Genomic DNA, 22431 nt, shown 5'->3' on the forward strand with positions numbered 1-22431 from the left:
CCTCCTCACTCTCAAGCCCCACCTACCCCATCCACAAACACACTTTTCCCTCAACCGCTTCTTTTCGGTTGCCGAAATACGAAAGAAGACAGCCCTTCCTCCTCGTTAATTTTTTAACGGTGCGGTTTTCTTTTTAAGCCAATAGTGTGGCTTTGCCCAACACCGCTTCACACACGAATAGCGTTTGCTCCTCATCTCCTCCAGCGAGTGGTCTTACCGCCCCCCCGGCAGTCTCTCAGGACAGGCCGACTTAGCGCGACATACCGTGTTTCTGAGGCAAGGCGAGAGCTAGCTGGAGAATCCGGACCGGGAGAGGTAACCAGGCGCGTCCGGGCACCTCCGGGACCAGGGAGTAGAGCCCGGACCCCGCCAGGCGGGCGGGGCCGAAAGCCGCAGGTCGAATCCCTCACGCCACGAGCGAGTAGGCGAGGCCCGCGGGTTCCGGGCTGGTTCTGCTGGGGGCCGGCGGGAGGCGGAGCCGGGAGGTCGGTGGGCGGGGCCTCCTGGAGCGGGCGGGGCCTCGAGACGGGGGAGGCGGGGACGGCAGGCGCTGGGAGTCCCTCACTGGGCAGGCGGGAGGCGGGGTCCGCGCAACGGTTGGTGCGGGGTTGGTCGAGGCCGAGAGATGTCCGCAGGCCGCAAGCGAGAGGCGGGGCCGGCCGGAGTAGGCGGGTCCCTGAGGCCGGGAGGCCGGGCCAGGCGGGTGCAGGGGGAGTTGTTCAATCGGCCGGCGAGAAAGCGGAGCCGACGGGAGTGGGAGGGGTCTGTGCAGCAGGAGGCGGGGCGGACTCAGGGGGCCAGTGGGCCACCTGGGTCCTGTCAGAGTTGGAGGTGGTCCGCTGCTCTTGGTTCCTTCAGCTCCCGTAGCTCTGGCGGAATCTGCGCGATGGGTGACCCGGAAAGGCCGGAAGCGTCCAGGCCCGAGCTGGGTGAGGTAAATGTTGCTGCCGTTCCCTGTCCCGCCCCACAGTCACGCCTGGCCTTTAGGTTGTAAATTGCAGCGGGGACCTGCAAGGTGCAGGACAGCTGTAGGAAATTTTACCCATTGTGGTCGGCAATCCGGTGCAGGCCCGGCCGCGAGCCCTCGCCGCAGCCTGGTTTCGTGGTTGTGAGTACCCGGGAGGCCGTCCCAGGGGAGGAGTGAAGAGGGAGCCGGGTTTCTGCTCCGCTGCTCTGCTCCGGAGCCAGCCAAGGGCAACGCTCTGAGGTTTCAGGCCAGGCCGAGGAGCCCCTCCCCCCAATCCTTGCATGTCTGGAGCCCTGGCTAAGGAAACCCAGGCAAGGAACGAAGACAGGTAGATCTACTGGAGAAATGCATCCCATCTCTGGGATGGTTAAAAGGAGTGGGAGGATGCATGCAGAAATTGACACAGGTGGATGGGGTGGTGATGATAGGTAGAAGGGCGACGCGAAATCCTCACAATGAAAAACCTCAGGTTAGGAGGCCAGATTTGCTCAGACTGGGCCACTTAACTAGCTGTGACTCTATGAGGTGTCAGTTTCCATTTATACAGTGGAAGTGATACTTCTCTCACAGAGGATTAAGTAAAAGGCTTTATGCAAAGTGCCAGGGAAATTGTGGGTGCCTCACAAAACCTAAGTTAACATGTTTATCTTCTGCTTCTATAATAAAAGTACATAATAACAGTAAATCAATTTATTAGACTGTTGTAGGGTAGTTAAAATTGTTGCTTTATAATTTTTGTACCCTGTTACTTTACAAATACTTGTAAACCATTTGTGTCCAAGAGAAATACTTTTTGCATTTATCTTGAACCTGTTGCTGTGTGTGGTATCTTCAAGTTTCAGCTTACAGAGACTCATACTTCGCCCTACATTTCTTTAGAAAGTTGTAGAGTCCAGATTTGGGGTTTTATTTGATTTTGATTTTGTAAACACTTAGTAACTAATTCACAACTTGTAAATATTCCTTAAACTCTTTCTTGTCCCTTTGAAACAAATACATTGAGTACCAATATCCCCACTCCAAAAGGACAATTCAGAGTTTTCTTTTTGTGCTAATGGCACCAGCAATGATTAGCAAAGACCTAGAAGTTAACTTTTGTTTATTATCCCTTTCTCAATGACACAGGCCCACAAAGACAGAAGCAGAACTTTAGCTCTGGAATGAATTCTAGTGAGCATCTGGTCCAAAAGTTTTTAACTTGAGATGCCGGGATGCCTTAAGCACTCTGTTTCTCTAGATATGATGGTGTAGCATGGGCCACCTGCATTAGAATCAACTGGAGTTGTAAAAAGTATAAATTACAGGGCCTACATTCCAGACACAGTAAATCAAAATCTCTTAGGATGGATTTGGGCCTGCATTTTTAACAAGTACTTCAGGTGATTCTGGTTCACATATTTTAAGAAACACTGCCTTAAAGCATTCATAGATGGGCTTGCAGGGGGTTTATGAATCAATCTCCTGGAGTTTATAGATTTTGTATGTGCATATATGAATCTCCTGAGAAAGAGGTCCTTGGCTTTCATCAATTTCTCAAAGTGAATCCAATTGATTATTAATTAATTGATAGTACTGTTTTCAAGGTAAGAAAGTTTAGGCCAGAAAAGGTAAATGACATACCCAGGACCATATGACTGAATAGTGGAGCAGGGCTTAAAACCAAGTTCTTGCTTGTGGGCCAGTATTCTGTTTTGTCAGATCTGGTGGGAATAGAAAAATTAAAATGAAAGTGACACCTGGGCAAATACAAATAGTATATGACTACATCAGCATCCAAATAGTTGTCTTCACTCAATCTTCTCCAGGCCAAGGCAAACAAGTGAAAGTGGTGGGATTGGGGCTGTTTGGGAGGGAGGGGCCTGATAGCATGCCAGCCTAGACCAGTGAATGGTGAGGACTAGCTAGGGAATCTGCCCTGGCATGTCCTGTTGTGATGAAGTGACCAGAAACTAAGGAGGCATGCCAACCTAGAGGTGAGGAATGGTGAATGGTGAATGGTGAGGACTAGCTGGGGAATCTGCCCTGGCATGTCCTGTTGTGATGAAGTGACCAGAAACTAAGGCAGGCAGGATCTAGGGTCACCATTCTGGACGAGACCATAGAAAGTTGCCAAGGAATGCCCGTGTGGAACTTTATTTCAGGGTTTTATCACTTCATACCTGTGCAGCTACAACAAATTGTCTACCTTCAGTCTTACCCACTGTTTAACCCCCTTTTTTTTTTTTAACCATTACTAAATTAATCCTTCACTAAACCAGTGGCTCTATGTCACTCCTCCCAAGTAAAAATTCTTGAGAGGGTCCCGATTCGTATCCAAAATGCCCAATCCCTTAGGCTGGCAAAGCCCTTATAAGCAGCTTTTTCATGCTAACCACCACATCTTAACTCAGGCTGCCATTTGCACCTTTGAGATCAATACCATAGTTGCTACCAACATCTAGGGTTTTTTTTTTTTTTCTTTTCCAGCTCATTCTGCACATAGGTATCCCATGAATCCTCCTCATGCCACTCCTATTCATGTTAATTTATATTCAGAAACTCTCCATGACCACCCACAGGAATGATTTTCAAACTGCCCCACAATGAATGCCAGTCCCTGGGGGCTAGAGAGCAAGTGGTGAGAGTTGGAATATGAACCTCTCAGTCCCCCACATGTTCGAAAATCTTTGGCCCACGCAATTAATTCCTAACCTCTTAACCTGATTGATATCCAGAGTGTGGATCCTTTACAGTTCTCTGTTTCATCTGTTGACAGAGCATGGCTTTAGCCAAATCAGATCACTTCTGTCTTTGCTTTTGATTGTCCTACATTCGTCTCAGCCACTTTTAATCCCAGCTGGCTCCTCTTCCATCTGTCCTTTCAATGTCTGCGTTTTCTTTTTTTTTTTTTATTTTTTTTTTCAACGTTTATTTATTTTGGGGACAGAGAGAGACAGAGCATGAACGGGCGAGGGGCAGAGAGAGAGGGAAACACAGAATCGGAAACAGGCTCCAGGCTCCGAGCCATCAGCCCAGAGCCTGACGCGGGGCTCGAACTCACTGACCGCGAGATCGTGACCTGGCTGAAGTCGGACGCTTAACCGACTGCGCCACCCAGGTGCCCCTTTTTTAAATTTTTAAAAAAAAATTTTTTTTTTTTCAATGTCTGCGTTTTCTAGGCAGTATCCTCAGCCATGCTGCTTCTCTAGATGTTCTCCCAGGATAATCCCTTTGGTGACTACTAATGGGATAGGTCACCACCACTCCTCTGCCGCAGTGTTATATTTTTAGTTGCCTTCTGGATATCTTCAAATTGAACAAATTATGTTTTTTATTGACCAGGTTGACCTTTTAAAAACTATTGTGTTTGTAACTCTTTATTGTTGTTATGGCTTGGGCCTGTGGGGGAGTTCATTCAAATTAAGCTTTTGTTAAACATCTAATGTGAGAAGCAAGAGTTTTTGTCTGATTTACTCAGTTATTCTCCAGATGCTGAACACTTTCTCTGTCTCTCATTTCTTGTTATGATCATCCAGTTGCTGGACCCATCAAGGGCATCTTCAACTCTTCCTTATCCTGTTACCTAAAATCCAAAATTTTAACAAGAATGATTAATTCTACTTCTGACTGTCTCTTTTGTTTGTTTGTTTTTTAATTTTATTTTTTATTTTTTAAAATTACATCCAAATTAGCATATAGTGCAACAATGATTTCAGGAGTAGATTCCTTAGGGCCCCTTACCCATTTAGCCCATCCCCCCTCCCACAACCCCTCCAGTAACCCTCAGTTTGTTCTCCATATTTGTGAGTCTCTTCTGTTTTGTCCCCCCTCCCTGTTTTTATATTATTTTTGTTTCCCTTCCCTTATGTTCATCTGTTTTTTCTCTTAAAGTCCTCATATGAGTAAAGTCTTAGGATTTTTGTCTTTCTCTGACTAATTTCACTTAGCATAATACCCTCCAGTTCCATCCACGTAGTTGCAAATGGCAAGATTTCATTCTTTTTGATTGCCGAGTAATACTCCATTGTATGTATATACCACACCTTCTTTATCCATTCATCCATCGATGGACATTTGGGCTCTTTCCATACTTTGGCTATTGTTGATAGTGCTGCTATAAACATGGGGGTGCACATGTCCCTTCGAAACAGCACACCTGTATCCCGTGGATAAATGCCTGGTAGTGCAATGGCTGGGTCCTAAGGTAGTTCTATTTTTAGTTTTTTGAGGAACCTCCATACTGTTTTCCAGAGTGGCTACACCAGCTTGCATTCCCACTGACTGTCTCTTAAAGCAGTCTTCTTTTGTGTTTCTACTGCTGGTACCCTAGTTCAGGCAGGATATGGGTAGGGTAATAATCTTTAAATTGTTCTCTCCACCTGCAATTTCTCTTCTAATATGACCACATTTCTGGAAAAGTGATCTTAAAAGACAGACCTGATTATGTCTCTTGTCTAATTAAAAACTTTCTAATTAAAAACTGTCTTGGGGCACCTGGGTGGCTTAGTCAGTTGAGTGTCTGACTTTGGCTCAGGTCATGATCTCACGGTTCTTGAGTTCAAGCCCCACGTCAGGCTCTGTGCTAACAGCTCAGAGCCTGGAGCCTGCTTCAGATTCTGTGTCTTCCTCTTTCTCTGCCCCTCCCCACCCCAACAATAAGTAAACATTAAAAAAAAAAAAAAAAGGATTTAGAAACTTTATAAGTCTCCTAATAGTCTATGTGATAGAGGCCAGATGCTAACATTTTTTGAAAACCAGCATCTTAATAGCCATTTAACATGCAAAATACATACCTACATTAACTTCAGATAAAGCTTAGAGACAAAGTATATATTTTAAAAGTGAAAAGTTAAAATTTTTTGCTTGTTTCATTTCAGCAGAATGATGACTTTGAGGTAAAAAAGAAAGTGTCAAAACAGTTGTATCAAAATGACTATAGAAAAACCACTGTGGCAAAATTCATATATATTTACACTGACAGCCCTCTCCCCATGGCTTTAATACCTGACCGTATTTTCCAAACAAAATTGTAAGCCCAACACTAATAGATAAAATCCACCTTTGTTTTATTAGTATAATTTTACTTAAGTTAATGTATAGAACATTACTTATAAAATCAATTAATAGAATAGTGAGGCTGTTTTGATGAACCCATCATTTTGAATTGGGGTACAGATGGTAAGTGAAGATTTATATCAAACTTAGCAAACAATTTCTTTGCATATTTATCACAAGTTGTGTTTTTTTTTTTTTTAAGTTTTTATTTATTTTAGAGAGAGATCACAGGCGAGCAGGAGAGGGGCAGAGAGAGAGGGAGACAGAGGATCTGAAGCAGGCTCTGTGTTGACAGCAGAAAGCCCAATGCAGGGCTCAAACTCACAAACCACACGTGAGATCATGACCCGAGCCGAAGTCGGATGCTCAACCAACTGAGCCACCCAGGGGCCCCTTATCAAAGTTTTCTTAATCAATTTACTACTAGTCAGTCTTGTGGATTTACCAACCCTATAAAATAAGTGGATAGCCACTGGCTTTAGAATGTAAGAGTAGTAGATTCTTCTCTGATGCATCCACATACTTCTGTTCCCACTGGCTGAGTTATACCTTACCAAATCAGTTGTCTTGTTTCCAATCTCATTTATAATACCTATTGTATTTGCATTGTAATTATTATAATTTAATTAAATGTGTAAACTATGAGAATGAGAAGGAAGTTGTTTCTGTGAAAACTTAAATTGGAAGCTATGGAGAACTCAGTGAAGATGACTCATTAAAAACAAATTCTGTAGAAGAGATGTAAGCAAGACAAGTATAAAAAGATTGGGAGGGAATCCTACAAGAGATAAGGACTCTGCACTCAGTGTTCCACCTTAAGTATGTTAAAACTAGAAAATGTAAATGATGTGTTATATCATGTTTATATCAGAAAGACTTGGGAGTCCAATCAGTGAGCCAAATTGACAACAACAAAAAGCTTTGACTTTATAGCAGAAAATGAGTAAGTAAATGTAAATTACATGTTTTAAGTTAAATACTTTAAGGCATATATCATTTTCTTATGATTCCTTCCTTTAGCCAATTTCTAACTGCCAGTTTGGATCACTTTGCATAAAAGGGCTTCTACTGTTTTATTATTATTATTGTACTATTGTTTTATCCTTTTTGTTTGGTTTTGAAAAAAATCTAGGTTCACTCCTGAAAAACAAATACAAATGATTACAGATTCTGTTTGTTTGTTTTTGTTGTTTTTTTAAACTGCCCGTCTCTTAATCTCATGTGTTCTTTAGTTAAGCAGAGATGGCTAGAGAAACTTTTATCTGAGGTCTCTCCCCCTCCCCGCCCAAAAAAGGAAAGAAAAATGACAACCTGGAAACACAAGTGCATGCATTCGTGGCATTCTTTCTGTATATACAGAACATCTGTTGTGTTTTAACCTGTTAAAATTGTAGTAAAAAATATTTCATAATGAAATTTTAATCTAGCATTTGTGACATTAGAGGGACCCAGAGTTCTTTAGAACATATTTAGAAAGTCATCGGGAAGTGTTCTCTGCTTTTTTTTTTTCTGGTTTCTTCTCCTTCTATTGTCCCACACATACGGTAAGGTCTAGATTTAGAAAGTACATGCCATCGTGACTTTTTTTCACATTGCTTTCTCTTGTAAAATTCTTAGGTCCATAGAGGATATTCTAGAAAACCTAGACCTCTGGGATGTATGCCCCTCCTGACATTGTATTAAAGTGTGTGTGGGTTTTTTTAAGGATCATGGAAATAAGTAATGTGTCATTTCTAGTCCAATTCAGAGGTTTATGTTGATTAAACCCTCCTCTCTTCATACTGCAAACTCTTTCATAATGCCTTCCTAATCCAACTACTTCTCTTAACAATTCACAAATTATCAGAACGGAACAGGAAGAATATATGTTCAAAAGTGACTTTCATTCCAATTTAAAGGTGCTAGTCTTCTGCCGTTTTCAAAGATTCTGACATTGATCAATTAATCAGCATTTAAAAACTTTCAGGGCCAGAGTGCTTAGCTGCTACATGGTTACTGCTTATGATGGTTCACATAGCAAATACACTGAAGGTAAAGAATTCCAGCTCCAAATATATACCTGTACCCCAGTGACAAAATATATAAAAGCGACACAAACAAAAAACGGCTTCCATTTTAAAAATTTGCTTGAATATTTGGGGAATGAATATCAACTAAATCCCAGGTACTGTGCTAGGTTCTAGGGATTCCACAAGAGTAAAGTTAGTTTTTACTCTCGAGAAGCCTAGTCTAGAGGAGACTACAGACGAATAATAAGGAATTAAATTACAGTGAACTATGTGCTGTGTGGGGGACCAAATCCCCCCTTTAGGGGCCTGGGGGGAAGGAAATGTGGGAGTACTCAGAAAAGGCTTGATTTGAGTGGTTGTTAGGGTATCTCACTGATGTATTGTGGTCTTATGTTAAATTAAATTCTGAAGGTATCGAGTGATTTGAGTACAGGATAAAGAGAAATTAGCAGCCCCTTCACTTACTTAGCCAATGTGTATTGATGTTATGCTTGACACAGTACTCTGGGAACACCACAATAAATAAAAACTGCTTTCTACTCCCCAGGGCTCAAGTGCTTTATCTGGGGAAGCCTACACCTTCAAATAAGTAGTTATGAAATAAGACAGTCTAAAAAATAAGAGCATAAAAAACAAAAAAAACAAAATATGAGTCTATATATACTATAGTGGCAGTATGTGTGCAGTGTATAAGCCCTACCTGTATTGGGATAGCCTCAGGCTTCAATTTTGAGCCTTTTTCTCATCTTGCTTTGTTTTAGTTTCATCTGTGAGAGTACACTTGCTTCAGAGAGTTGTGGTTGGTGGAAGCAATGAAAAGGATGAACGAACATGATGGGCCTGGTACTGGAGAAAAAGAGACAGTTTGAATTAGGAGTCTGGAATAGAAATGTATCCCAATAATCTTGATTTATCTATTTTTTAGCCCATTTGTATGTACTTTGTATATATTCATTCTCATGCAAGGCACAACTCTTCTGATACTCTTGTTGACTGTTAAAAAAACAAAAACAAACAAAAACAAAAACCTGGCACTGTCCCCTCGGAATGCCATCATTTCCAAGTTGTATGTATATAGGTGTGTGCTTCTCACTCAATTCTACAACGCTTTGAGCCAGCCCACAGTAAGACCATCTGTAGTAACGTTAACAAGCAAATAGTAATAACCAATTGGTAAATGGGAAGGTTCAGATGAACAAAGGTTGATAAATTGTTGGTAAGGAGTTTTCAGTTAAGTATTCTAATATTTCAGTTCAGATTAGGGGAAAAAAAACATTAAAATAAGAAAGTAGCTTATAATAGTAGCCTATTCATGCCAGCATCCTATCTCTGAGAAAGGCACTGAAGGGACGTTTTGTGCACAGACTTAGAGATTTGCCCACCATGACACTTAGGGATCTAGTTTTGTGCTTATCCTTAAAGTAGCAATAATGACAATTTTGCTGAGTGCTCCTTATGCACCAGGATTGGTTTAAAGCACTTTTAACCATTAAGATTAACCTGCGAGTTAAGTGTTATTTTACTGATAAGGAAAAAACCAAGGCTCAGAGAAGTTAAGCAACTTTCGATGGTCACAGAACTAACCAAACACTATTAACCAGGTACCAGATAACAGCAAGGATTCAGCCCAGGCAGACAGACTCCTCAGCCTGTGCTGTCTATTTAATTCCCCCAAATTGGTGTTTAGATTTGTATAAAGAGGTAATGTCTACACAGAATGTGTGTGTGTATTTTATTTTCCAAAGAGGTTGTCTTCAGATTCCAATGAAAATGAAGTGAAGTCAAATGAAGAGCCACTCCTACGAAAGAGTTCTCGCCGATTTGTCATCTTTCCAATCCAGTACCCTGACATTTGGAAAATGTATAAAAAGGCACAGGCATCCTTCTGGACAGCAGAAGAGGTAAGTGGCATTACCTTTGACAGCAGTCATATTCTAGTGCAGTGTTCATATCTTCTGTCATAGGACGTTGAAAAATGTTAACTTATATTGTAAGATATGTTGGATAAGATCAGTTGTTTAAGATAATGTTTGAAATTGCTGAAACTAAATAACAGTGTTCTCCAATGTTTTATGTTTAGACTGCCGTCTATGCCTATAAACATGTTTCCTGCTGCAAAAGTGGCCTCAGTCTCCCAGGCTTTTACTTTCAATATATTTTAGAACATTTTCTATTTTTTTAATTAATTATTTTATTTTTATTTGAGAGAGAACATCGGGGGGGGGGGGAGAGGAGAGAGACACAGAGAGAGAGAGAGAGAGAGAGAGACAGAGACAGAGACAGAGAGAAAATTTTAAGCAGGCTCCACGCCCAGCACAAAGCCCAACCTGAGGCTCTATCCCACGACCCTGGGATCATGACGGGAGCCAAAATCAAGAGTCAGACGCTTAACGGACTAAGCCACCCAGGTGCCCTAAACATTTTCTATTTTTGAGACTTTTGATTTGCTATGACCAAATAAAACTAGTCTTTATTTATGGCCAGCAGAATAAAAAAAATTCACCACAGCCAAAAAATGGCGGTGAAAGCCTTAGAGACCCTGCTTTCCATTGAGAGACTTACCTGATTGTGCAGAAAGAGCCGTGCCAGGGAATCTGACCACTAAGGCAGTGCTCTCCCTTCTGAGCTGTCAGCTGGAGCTCCTCCCAGTCTGGCCCCGCCTTCAGCCACATCAAACCTGGCGCTGCGGCTCCAACAGACAGGGTGGCTGTAGAATGCTGTATGTTAGGGGCATTTTCCGTCTTGAAAAAGAGTTGAAAACAATAAATTAGAATCCTTGCCGGTTTGGTAAGGACAGGTGGTCATGTAAGTGGTTGCTCCATAGTTTGAACACACAGTCATTATGTTCCTCTCTGAATATAATGGATGATACTTGCACACTTGCTCTGTGTGTACGTGTGTATTTATCTATATAAATAGATCCAAATCTATCTAAATATATCCATTTGCCTATTTTTCAGAAGATTGATTTCACACATGTAAACATGCACTGTTAAGAATCGAGGCCCTGGGGGCGCCCAGATGGCTCAGTTGGTTAAACGTCTGACTTTAGCTCAGGTCATGATCTCATGGTTTGTGGGTTTGAGTCCCGCATCCGGTGAGCTTGAGCCCCGCTTTGGGTGGGTCCCTCTTCACTCTTTCCCTCTCTCTCTCTCTGGCCCCCATGGATTCTCTCTTTGCCCTTCACTCACTTGCTCGCTCTCTCTCTCTCTCAAAAAAAAAAAAGAGAAAGAAAGAAAAGAAAAGAAAAGAAAGAATGCAGGCTCTGGAGCCAAACTGCTTAGGTACCAATCCTGACTCTACCACTTACTAGCTGTGGAACCAGGAACATTGGTTAACTTCTCACAGTCCTCATTGGAAAATCAGAAGGCATGAATTGTTGAAGTTTCTATTACACTAATTTTACCCACTTACCCATCTGTGTTGTATTGTTAACATCTTTGTTATATTATAATTAACATACAGAGCAAAAAGCTGAAACAAAATAAAACCCCAGTATTTTCAAATTGGGTCATACTGCTTGGCACGTCTGATTGTTTCTAACTGTCATTTTTAGGAGGTGTTTTGTTGGATATGGTTAACTGAACAAATGGAGTACACAGGTGGCTTTTTCACTCGTCATGTTAAAAAGCTACTCGTGATACTTGGGTTTCTCAGAATTCATTTGACAATTACTTGCATCTTTTAGCGAATATAATACATGTTGTATTATGACTAAGAAATACTAATTAAAAAAATTAAAATACATAGGTTGGTACATATTTTATAGGAGGTTTATAGGAAGATTTAAATACCCATTAAAAAATTTTTTTAAGTTTATTTTCATTTTTGAGAGAGAGAGAGAGAGCATGAGTGGGGCAGGGGCAGAGACAGAAGGAGACACAGAATCTGAAACAGGCTCCAGGCTCTGAGCTGTCAGCACAGAGCTTGACGTGGGGGTCGAATTCATGAATTGTAAGATCATGACCTGGGTTGAAGTCAGACACTTAACTGACTGAGCCACCCAGGTGCCCCTAAATACCCTTTTTAAAAGGAAGTAAGACACATTTAGTTCCACATATTTTTCCTTCAAACATATTATGTTAGTTCCAATTTAGTCATTGTGTTATCTGTAGTTTAGGATTATTCCTAAATATGTCTGACCATCAGAAATCTTGATTCAGAAGTAAAAGGTCTAGGGTTTTGGATTTTTCTTTTAAAGCTACCAGGCAGTTCTAATAACGAGTAGTTTAGGATCAGTATTTAGATAGTGAAATTGAGAATAAGTGAAATTTATAAGACTATTTGAAGTTGAGTGTTTGAAGGGGTAAGTTTAATGTTTAAGAGTGAGCATATTATAGTATTAAAATTTAATATCAGGAGTAGAATACACAAAAACTAAGAAGGTGCCCTTAAGTTAATCCTGAGTTGAGCTCTTAAGAGAATAGGATCTGGTTATTAGCTTGCATGTTTTAAAAGATATATACAACATATCCCCCCCCCCCCCCCACCACACACACACACAACAGCATTGTATCTCTAACACTTTTTACAGTGTCTGGCATATTGTAGGTGCTAAGTAAACATTTAAAGAATAAAGTAACAGGAAAAAGGATTTCAAAAAAGAACACAAATAATGAAGCATTAATCCTTTTTGGAATGGCGAAAGAGATTAGGGCTTCGTAAGAATAAATAAAAGGAGGACAAAGGACAGTTATATATTTCGAATGTTTATGAAGTTATTGTGAAAAATACTTCAGAGATCTTCCTAAGACAAAATAATATCTACAAGGTACATTTAAATCCTATTTTATTTTTTCTTTTTTTTTTTAATTTTTTTTTTCAACGTTTATTTATTTTTTGGGACAGAGAGAGACAGAGCATGAATGGGGGAGGGGCAGAGAGAGAGACAGACACAGAATCGGAAACAGGCTCCAGGTTCTGAGCCATCAGCCCAGAGCCTGACGCGGGGCTCGAACTCACGGACCGCAAGATCGTGACCTGGCTGAAGTCGGACGCTTAACCGACTGCACCACCCAGGCGCCCCTTAAATCCTATTTTAAATTATAGAGTCCATCAAACTCTAGAGTACCTTCCTCTATTAACTGCAAGGACTAGTTCTAATAAGCATTTTCAGAAATATTTCTATTCCCAGAGGAAGCCATGCCTGTAAATAACTTTAAAACCTGGGTCGTTACATGCCTGGCATTACTTTCTGGGTATAAAAGTAGATTAGCTGCCCGTAAAGTAGCAGCTACTATTGCTTACGAGGTAGTTAATCTAACACTACAGTAAGTATTATATACCATGTTAAAGCAATGGCAGCTGAAAGTCATTAGTTTATTCTGCCTCAGTTCCTTTTTTTTTTTTTTTTTAATTTTTAAATGTTTGTTTATTTTCGAGAGAGAGAGAGCAAGCAGGGGAAGGGGAGAGAGAAAAGGAGACAGAATCCGAAGCAGGCTCCAGGCTCTGAGCTGCCAGCACAGAGCCCATCATGGGGCTCAAACTCATGAACCGCGAGATCATGACCTGAGCTGAAGTTGGACGCTTAACCAACTGAGCCACCCAGATGTCCCTGCCTCAGTTCCTTCTTGATCAGTTTTTAATCTCTTTCCCCCCTTTGGCCCTTCCTTCATTTTTTCTAGAGCCGCTAGATTGTTTTTCTCCCTAGATTTATTGAGATATAATTTACCTAAAATATTGTGTAAGTTTAAGGTGTACAACATACTGATTTGATACACATATATTGCAAAATATGTTAGCTAACACCTGCATCCTGTGCAATAATTACCGTTTCTTTTTTGTGGTGACGATAGTTATGCTAATTTTAATACTTTGAAAGAATATCCTGGCCAGTTTCTAAGTCAGAATATAGAGTCCTTCATAATGCTTTTATTGTGTTCCTTTGTAATAGTCTCGTTGGTTTGGGTTGCTATAATAATACATTAGACTGGATGGCTTACAAACAACAGAATTTTATTTCTCACAGTTCTGGAGGCTGGGAATTCCAAGATCAAGTCTCTGGAAGATTTGGTACCTGGTGAGGTCTCAGTCCCTGGTTCAGAGATAACTGTTTACTTTCTGTGTTTCACATAGCAGAGGAGGTGCGGAAGCTCTCTGGGGAGTTTTTTTATAAGGGCACTAATCCCATTCATGAGAGCTCCCCACTCATGACCTAACCACCGCCGAAGACTTCACCTCCAAATACCATCACATTGGGCATTAGTTTCAAATATATGAATTTGGTGGGGGAACACAAACATTCAGTCTATAGCAGTTATGTTAACATTTTTTTCCTTTTTCAAATTTTATTGCTACTGAGATGTCTCTCCCGAACTTTGAGATGAAAGTTAGTTTTCTTTTTTTTTTTTTTTCAACGTTTATTTATTTTTGGGACAGAGAGAGACAGAGCATGAACGGGGGAGGGGCAGAGAGAGAGGGAGACACAGAATCGGAAACAGGCTCCAGGCTCCGAGCCATCAGCCCAGAGCCCGACGCGGGGCTCGAGCTCACGGACCGCGAGATCGTGACCTGGCTGAAGTCGGACGCTTAACCGACTGCGCCACCCAGGCGCCCCTGAAAGTTAGTTTTCTAAACACTTTGAGAAGAATTAAACACCAAGTTAAAATTCTTGAAAATCTTTTTATTTCCAGGTTGACTTATCAAAGGATCTCCCTCACTGGAACAAGCTTAAATCTGATGAGAAGTATTTTATCTCTCACATATTAGCGTTTTTTGCAGCCAGTGATGGCATTGTGAATGAAAATTTGGTAAGGTTTTTGTTTTATTTCTGTTTCCATTCAGAAGCTAAATCATGATAATAGTGTTAAAACAGTCCGAGCCTGAAAAATAATGTCTAGGAAATTAAGTAGATGTAGCTTAACTCTCAGAAATGTTTTTCTGATGAAGTGTCAGAGAAAAGGATACATTTCTCCCATTTGACCAGCAAAATATCATGAAATCAAGCATATTGTGCCAATCAAAACTACTTACAATGCATAGACATGAGTTTAATTTTTACCCTTAGATAGTAACCTTAATAGAGAGCCTGCACCTTAATAACCTTTCTAGAACTGTGTAATTGAGCTCTACATTCTGGTTCCCCTTGTTTAAACTTGTATTCTGGTTGGCCAGGAGGCATGCTTTCTTGTTAAAGAGAATTAGAAAGATACAAACTTTCATCGTGAATTAGAAGGGGTTTTGTTCAATCTATCAGCTGTTGGGGAAAACAAAAAGACTTAAGGACAGTTTTACAAAGCAAAGTATTTACTTTTGATGTTCTACAATGTACTTGGGTATAGGGAGTATCTCTACTTAATAGATCAATTCATTTAATTGCTTAAGAATACATGATGCAACTGGATCCTGAGAAACTTAACAGAAGACCATGGGGGAGGGGAAGGAAAAAAAAAGAGAGGGAGGGAGGCAAACCATAAGAGACTCTTAAAAACTGGGAATAAACTGAGGGTTGATGGGGGGTGGGAGGGAGGGGAAAGTGGGTGATGGGCATTGAGGAGGGCACCTGTTGGGATGAGCACTGGGTGTTGTACGGAAACCAATTTGACAATACATTTCATATTAAAAAAATATTTTAGAATATTTAATGCTTTGGCAAATTGTGCATAGTATTAAGTGAGCAAAATAGATAATAAAAGATATAGGTCTGAATCATTTGTATATATGCATAAAATAATTTGAAAAAAATACGTTATGCAACTAATTTATTGTGGAGGATTGATAGATAAACTATACTGCTTAAAATAATCTATAAGTTCTGTCTAACCTGTTCGTGGCATGACATAATTTTTAAATGATAATTATGATGTCCAGATTCTGATTTGCAATGTTTAATGAGAGCCCACAGAATTGGATATATATGTTTCCCTTATTTTCATAGGTGGAGCGCTTTAGTCAGGAGGTTCAGGTTCCAGAGGCTCGCTGTTTCTATGGCTTTCAAATTCTCATCGAGAATGTTCACTCAGAGATGTACAGTTTGCTAATAGACACGTACATCAGAGATCCCAAGAAAAGGTATTACCACTGGGATTTTATTTACAAAGGTTTATGCTATTGCTTATGTTAAGAGCAGAATTGGGGCATCCAAGTGGCTCAGTCGGTTGAGCTTCTGACTCTTGATTTTGGCTCAGGTCATGATCTCAGAGCTCTGTCAGGCTCTGCACTGAGCATAGGGCCTGCTTGGGATTCTCTCTCTGTCTGTCTGTCTCTCTCTCCTTCTGCCCATCTCCTCTGTTTGCATGAGCACTCTTGCTCTCTCTCCCTCTCTCAAAAAAAAAAAAAAAAAAAAAAAAAAAAAAGGCAGAATTTACTCCAAAACTAAATGTTAGGGAAAGATTATTCAAATGTTTTCTATCATTTAATAATGTGTTGAGTTTAAAAAAAAAAAAAAAAAAAACTTGTATGGGGCGCCTGGGTGGCATAGTCAGTTGATCTCACAATTCATGAGTTTGAGCCCCATGTCTGGCTTGCTGCTGTCAGTGCAGAGCCTGCTTTGGATCCTCTGTCCCCCTCTCTCTCTGCCCCTCCCCTGGTGACACTCTCTATCTCAAAAATAAGTAGACATTAAAAAAAAAAAAAAAGCCGGTAGAAAACCAGTTCATCTTTGCGTATTATATTTAAAAAATTGTTTATTAGCATAATCTTTTTAGAAATTGAATATTGACTTTAGCCAATTTTGTATCAGCACAGATCCAAACCACTAATTTGAATTGTAGTTTCATTTTAAGGCTTAATCCCTCGACCCTGGGATCATGACCTGAGCTGAAGTCAAGAGTTGGTTGCTCAACTGACTGAACCACCCAGGTGCCCCGAGTTGCAATTATTATTGATGATTAAACTATGAAAATTATTCTGATTAAGAAAAACAAATTTCTTAATTCTTTTGTTTTTACAGGGAATTTTTATTTAATGCAATTGAAACAATGCCATATGTTAAGAAAAAAGCAGATTGGGCCCTACGATGGATAGCAGATAGAAAATCTACTTTTGGTAAGTAGCTTTAATTTAAAAATCATCAAATTTGGCTCAGTTGATATAACACTTTCTATGTGGTATGACTATCAGGTACTAATCAAAGTCACAGAAAGGAAAAGGAAGACAAATGTCACCATATGCACCTTTCATGGAATCATTCCTAATTCTTAGGAACCAGTGATAAAATAATCTAAAGCTGTTATCTATTTTGTTTAATAAGTTGTAAGTTGAAAGGTTAAGACACTAGTACATAATTATAGGTATATAAAAGTCATGTAGAATCTAATAAGAATATTATAGCAAGCACAGTTTGTCTCTGCTTTCATGAATGTTGATTTTAGAAATTTAAAGCAAGTCAAACTCACATTTTTTTCAGGGAACAAGTGTGTAGTTTCTGAAAAACTATACATAGTAGTTGCTCAATAAATATTTATTAAATTTAATTAAAATATTCAGATACTTTATTTGAATATCTCTAAGTACCTTTCTCATTCTCATCTATTTAATAATTGGTGGTCTTTACTTTCTGGCTGTATTCATTATATAGGGAAGCAAGTCTCAATATTTTTGGTCTCAGGATTTCTTTATGCTTTTAAAAAATATATTTAAAAAAAATTTTTTTTTTTAACGTTTATTTATTTTTGAGATAGGGAGAGACAGAGCATGAACAGGGGAGGGTCAGAGAGAGAGGGAGACACAGAATCTGAAACAGGCTCCAGCCTCTGAGCAGTCAGCACAGAGCCCGACGCGGGGCTCGAACTCACGGACCGTGAGATCATGACCTGAGCCGAAGTCGGACGCTTAACCGACTGAGCCACCCAGGCGCCCCTATGCTTTTAAAAAATATTGAGGACTCATCTATTTGTGTGGTTTGTTGATATTTCCATATTAGAAATTAAAACAAACTTACATCATTGAAATTTGGGTTATTAAATCATTTTAAAATAGCAGTAATAACCCATTATATTTTATTATAAATAAAATAACAGTAATACCTCATTATATTTTATTATAAATAGCACATATTTATGAAAAAACACTATTTCATACCCCCCAAATTTTTGCAACCTTTTAAATGTCTGATTTAATAGAAGACAACTGGATTATATCTGCTGCTACATTCAATTTGTTGTAGAATATTTTTGTAGTTTATTGTATAGTTATGAAGAAAATCTAATCTTATTCAGATGGGTAGTTAGAAAAGGGAGCACTACTTTACCAGGCTTCTTAGATTATTGTGGATGAACACCAATGTATGCTCATGAGAGAATGGTAGTAAAAAATAAATAAATAGTGCCTTAGCATTGTTATGAAAATAGTTTTGACCCCAGACCTCCTCAGGATGTGGATTTCCAGGGAACCTCTGGACCACATGTTGAGAACCAGCAATGTAGAGAAGGGTATGGGGCAAGCCTGTTTCATATCAGGGAAGAAACAGATGTCTGCATTGCCTTCAGTTCATTTCAAGAATGAGAAAAGTGATGGTTCTCAATGGGCATAAAAAATCACCCAAGAGTTTGTAGAAAAACCCTGCAGAATCCTGGTCCTCACCAGAGAGTGATTTAGGAGGCCCAGGTAGGACTGGGGAATCTGCATTTTATATCAAGCTGATTCTCTCATGAGTGGTTTAAGAAATACCAGCTTTAAAGAAAAAAAGGAGGAGGGGCCCCTGGATGGCTCAGTCGGTTAAGCGTCCTACTCTTGATTTCGGCTCATGTCATGATAACGTGGTTGTGAGATCCAGCCCTGCATCTGGCTCTGCGCTGACAGCACAGGACCTGCTTGGGATTCTCTCTCTCCACCGTTCACTTTCTTGCTCTCTCTCAAAATAAATACACATTTTTGAAAAAGGAGGAAAATGTCAAGGTGTTCAATATGCATCAAAAATATTAGTATGGATAGGTACCAATGGCAAATGATGAACAGGCTCTCAGATAGCATATATTTCATGATTACCAAAGAAAGTAACCTAGAAAGAGAGAAAATAGAGGAGGGCGGCAGCCACCATGTAGCAACATGAGGGCTCCAGTGAAATTCTCCATATTGCTTGCCCCCAAGGCAAACCTATAGTGCAGATGCAGAAAAAGCACCTGACAAAATTCAATGTCCATTTATGATAAAAACTTTCAAAAAAGCAGGTATAGAGGCAACATACTTCAACATGGTAAAAGCCATACATGACAGACTCACAGCTAACATTATACTCAAGGGCAAAAAGCTGAAAGCCTTTCCTCAAGATCAGGAACAAGACAAGGATGCCTACTCTCACCACTTTTATTCCACAAAGTATTGGAAGTCCTAGTTGGAGCAATTAGGCAAGAAAAAAAAAAGGCATCCAAATTGGAAAGGAAGAAGTAAAACTCACTGTTTGCAGATGACATGATATTATACATAGAAAACCCCAAAGGCTCCATCAAACAAACAAACAAAAAACTATTAGAACTAATAAAAAGATTCAGTGAAGTTGCAGGATATAAAATTCATATACAGAAGTCTGTTGTGTTTCTATATAATAATAATGAACTATCAGAAAAGGAAATTAAACAATCCCATTTATAATTGCATCAACAAGAATAGAATACCTAGGAATAAATTTAACAAAGGAGATGAAGACTTGGATATTGGAAATTATAAGCTATTGATGAAAGAAAATGAAGACACAAATAAATGGAAAAACATTCCATGCTCAGAGATTGGAAGAATCAATATTGCTAAAATGTTCATAATACCCAAAGCAATCTATAGATTCTGTGCAATCCCTATCAAAATTCCAATGGCATTTTCAAAGAAATAGAATAAACAATTCTGAAATTTATGTGGAACTACAAAGAAAATCCCAAATAGCCAAGCAATCTTGAGAAAGAACAAAGCTGGAGGCATCATGCACCCTGATTTTAAACTATTTTACAAAGCTATAGTAATCAAAAAAGTATAAAAAAACAGACACATAGATCAATGGAACAGAAGAGAGAGCCCAGAAATAAACCCATGCATATATGGCCAATTAATTGATGACAAAGGAGCCAAGAATATACAATTGGGAAAAGATAGTCTCCTCAAAAGATGGTATTGAGAAAAGTGGACAACTACAAGCAAAAGAATAAACTGAATCACTATTTTACACCATATACAAAAATTAAATAGATTAAAGATGTGAATGTATGACCCCAAGCCATAAAACTCCCAAAAGAAAACATAGGTGGTAAACTCCTTGACAAAGGTTTTGGTGATGATATTTTGAATCTGACGCCAAAAGCAAGGGCAACAAAAGCAAAAATAAACAAGTGGGATTACATCAAACTAAAAAGCTTCTGCACAACAAAAGAAACCATCAACAAAATGAAAAAGCAACATACTGAATGAGAGAAAATATTTGCAAATCATACATCTGATAAGGGGCCAATATCCAAACTATATAAAGAACTTAGATAACTCAATAGCAAAAAAAAAAAAAAAAAAAAAAAAAAAATTAAAAATAAGGAGAAGATCTGAATAGACACTTTCCCCCAAAATTCAGATGGTCAACAGACACATGAAAAGATGCTGAATATCATTAATCATCAGAGATATGTAAATCAAAACCACCATGGTATCACCTCACACCTGTTAGAATGCTTATTATCAAAAGATAAGAGATAAGAAGTGTTGGTGAGGATGTGGACAAAAGGGAGCCCTTGTACACTATTGCTGGGAATGTATATTTGTTCAGCCACTGGGGAAACCGGTATGGAGGTTCCTCAAAAACTGAAAAATAGAACTACCATATGATCCAGTGATTCAATTCCTCTTCTGGGTATTTATCTGAAAAAAGTTAAAACACTAACTCAAAAAAAAATCTGCACCCCCATGTTCATTGCAGCATTATTTATAATAGCCAAGATGTGGAAACAACCTAAGTGCCCATCAATGTATAAATGGATAAAGAAAATGTGGTGTGAATAATATATATGTTATTATATATATATATATGAATAATAATGGCACAGAATTTAGCCATAAAAAAAAAAACAATGAAATTTCATCATTTGCAACAACATGGATGGACCTTGAAGGCATTGTAAGTGAAACAAGTCAGACAGAGAAAAACAAATACCACATGATCTCTCTTATATGTGGAAACTAAGAACAAAAAAACTAAAAACTAAAATCCAAGCTCATAGATACAACAGATTGGTGGTTGTAAGAACTAGGGGCTAGGGGGCAGGAGAAATGGGTAAAAGGAGTCAAAGTTTAAAAGAAAAGAGGGTCTATTGGGCAAATGTCTATAATCAGAAAAGCAAATAGGCTAATGTATAAACTTTTGGAAAAAAAAAGAATCATTTCCTATGAACAACATTTCAGTTGATGCTTGAACAACATGGGTTTGACTTAGGTGGGTCCACTATACACAGATTTTTTTCAATAAATACAGTATATGTAAATGTATTTTTTCTTCCTTATTTTCTTAATAAAATTTTCTTCAGCTTTATTGTGAGAATACAGTATATAATACATATAACACAAAATATGTGTTGATTGATTATTATCTGTAAGGTTTCCATTCAACAATGAGCTATTAGTAGCTAAGTTTTGGGGAGTCAAAAATTATACATGGATTTTCAAAACAAAATCTATAATTCCACATATTTTAGAGAAAATCCTGAGAACAAAAGATTGAGAGTATCATTTTAAAGAATAAGCTTTGCGCCAACTCAGAGAAAAAAAGGTATAATAAAAAACTGAATTTCCTGAAATGAAGGAAGAGAGAAATTTGTATGTCATTCATTATGTAGGACATACATAATAAAGAACTATACACTCTGAGTGAAATTGTTGAAAGACAAAGTTAAAGGGAATATGGCAGAAATAAAGTTACCTCCTAAAGAAAACAAATATATATCCTACTTTCCCATCTTTAAAACAAATCATGAAACCTTCATATTCGTTATAGCCTTTAGAATAAAATTTTGGAAATCTTCTTTTAATTTACATCTGTCTAAATTTGTCAAGTTTACTTCTCTTAATCTTTTAAGAGAAGTAGCCTTCTGTAACTATTTCTGTCATGATTTTCATTCTTTAGTATTCACGTGAATACACGGAATAGTTAAAGATTTCCTCTTATTCATAATGTTTGTGTTATAGTCTAGTTCTCTTACAGTTAAATGTCCATATGACATTGCCTTAATGACAATGAAACATGCATCAGCTGTAACTATCCATTATCTTACTAATAGCAAGATAAAAATATAGAAATCTGTATGTTAAACTAAGGACAGATCTTCATCTTAAAAAATGTAGCTGGTCTAAAGAGCCATTTTTGTTTTCAAGAGTCAGCAGACCACAGTGATTATTATTACATTTAATATTTAGTATATAGTACACTAAAGATTCTTCTCCTGATAATTCCTTCTAAACAGTATATACTCAATAAGTACTTATTTAATTTACATTTCTTTTGTTGTTTTTTTTTTT

The 22431-nt window shown here is 38.7% G+C and overlaps 1 protein-coding gene across 1 annotated transcript in view; it reads left to right on the forward strand.

Annotated features, from left to right (window-relative positions):
- Positions 1–589: 589 nt before the first annotated feature.
- Positions 590–22431, forward strand: part of RRM2B (ribonucleotide reductase regulatory TP53 inducible subunit M2B) — a 36940-nt gene continuing 15098 nt past the window's right edge. The window contains exons 1-5 of the mRNA XM_030304082.1: positions 590–934; positions 9756–9911; positions 14643–14759; positions 15887–16020; positions 16901–16995. Coding sequence (XP_030159942.1) covers positions 626–934; positions 9756–9911; positions 14643–14759; positions 15887–16020; positions 16901–16995 — 811 coding nt within the window. The 5' untranslated portion in view covers positions 590–625. The remainder of the gene's footprint in view (positions 935–9755; positions 9912–14642; positions 14760–15886; positions 16021–16900; positions 16996–22431) is intronic.

Source organism: Lynx canadensis, chromosome F2 (assembly GCF_007474595.2).
Source record: "Lynx canadensis isolate LIC74 chromosome F2, mLynCan4.pri.v2, whole genome shotgun sequence".
Lineage (NCBI taxonomy): Eukaryota > Metazoa > Chordata > Mammalia > Carnivora > Felidae > Lynx > Lynx canadensis.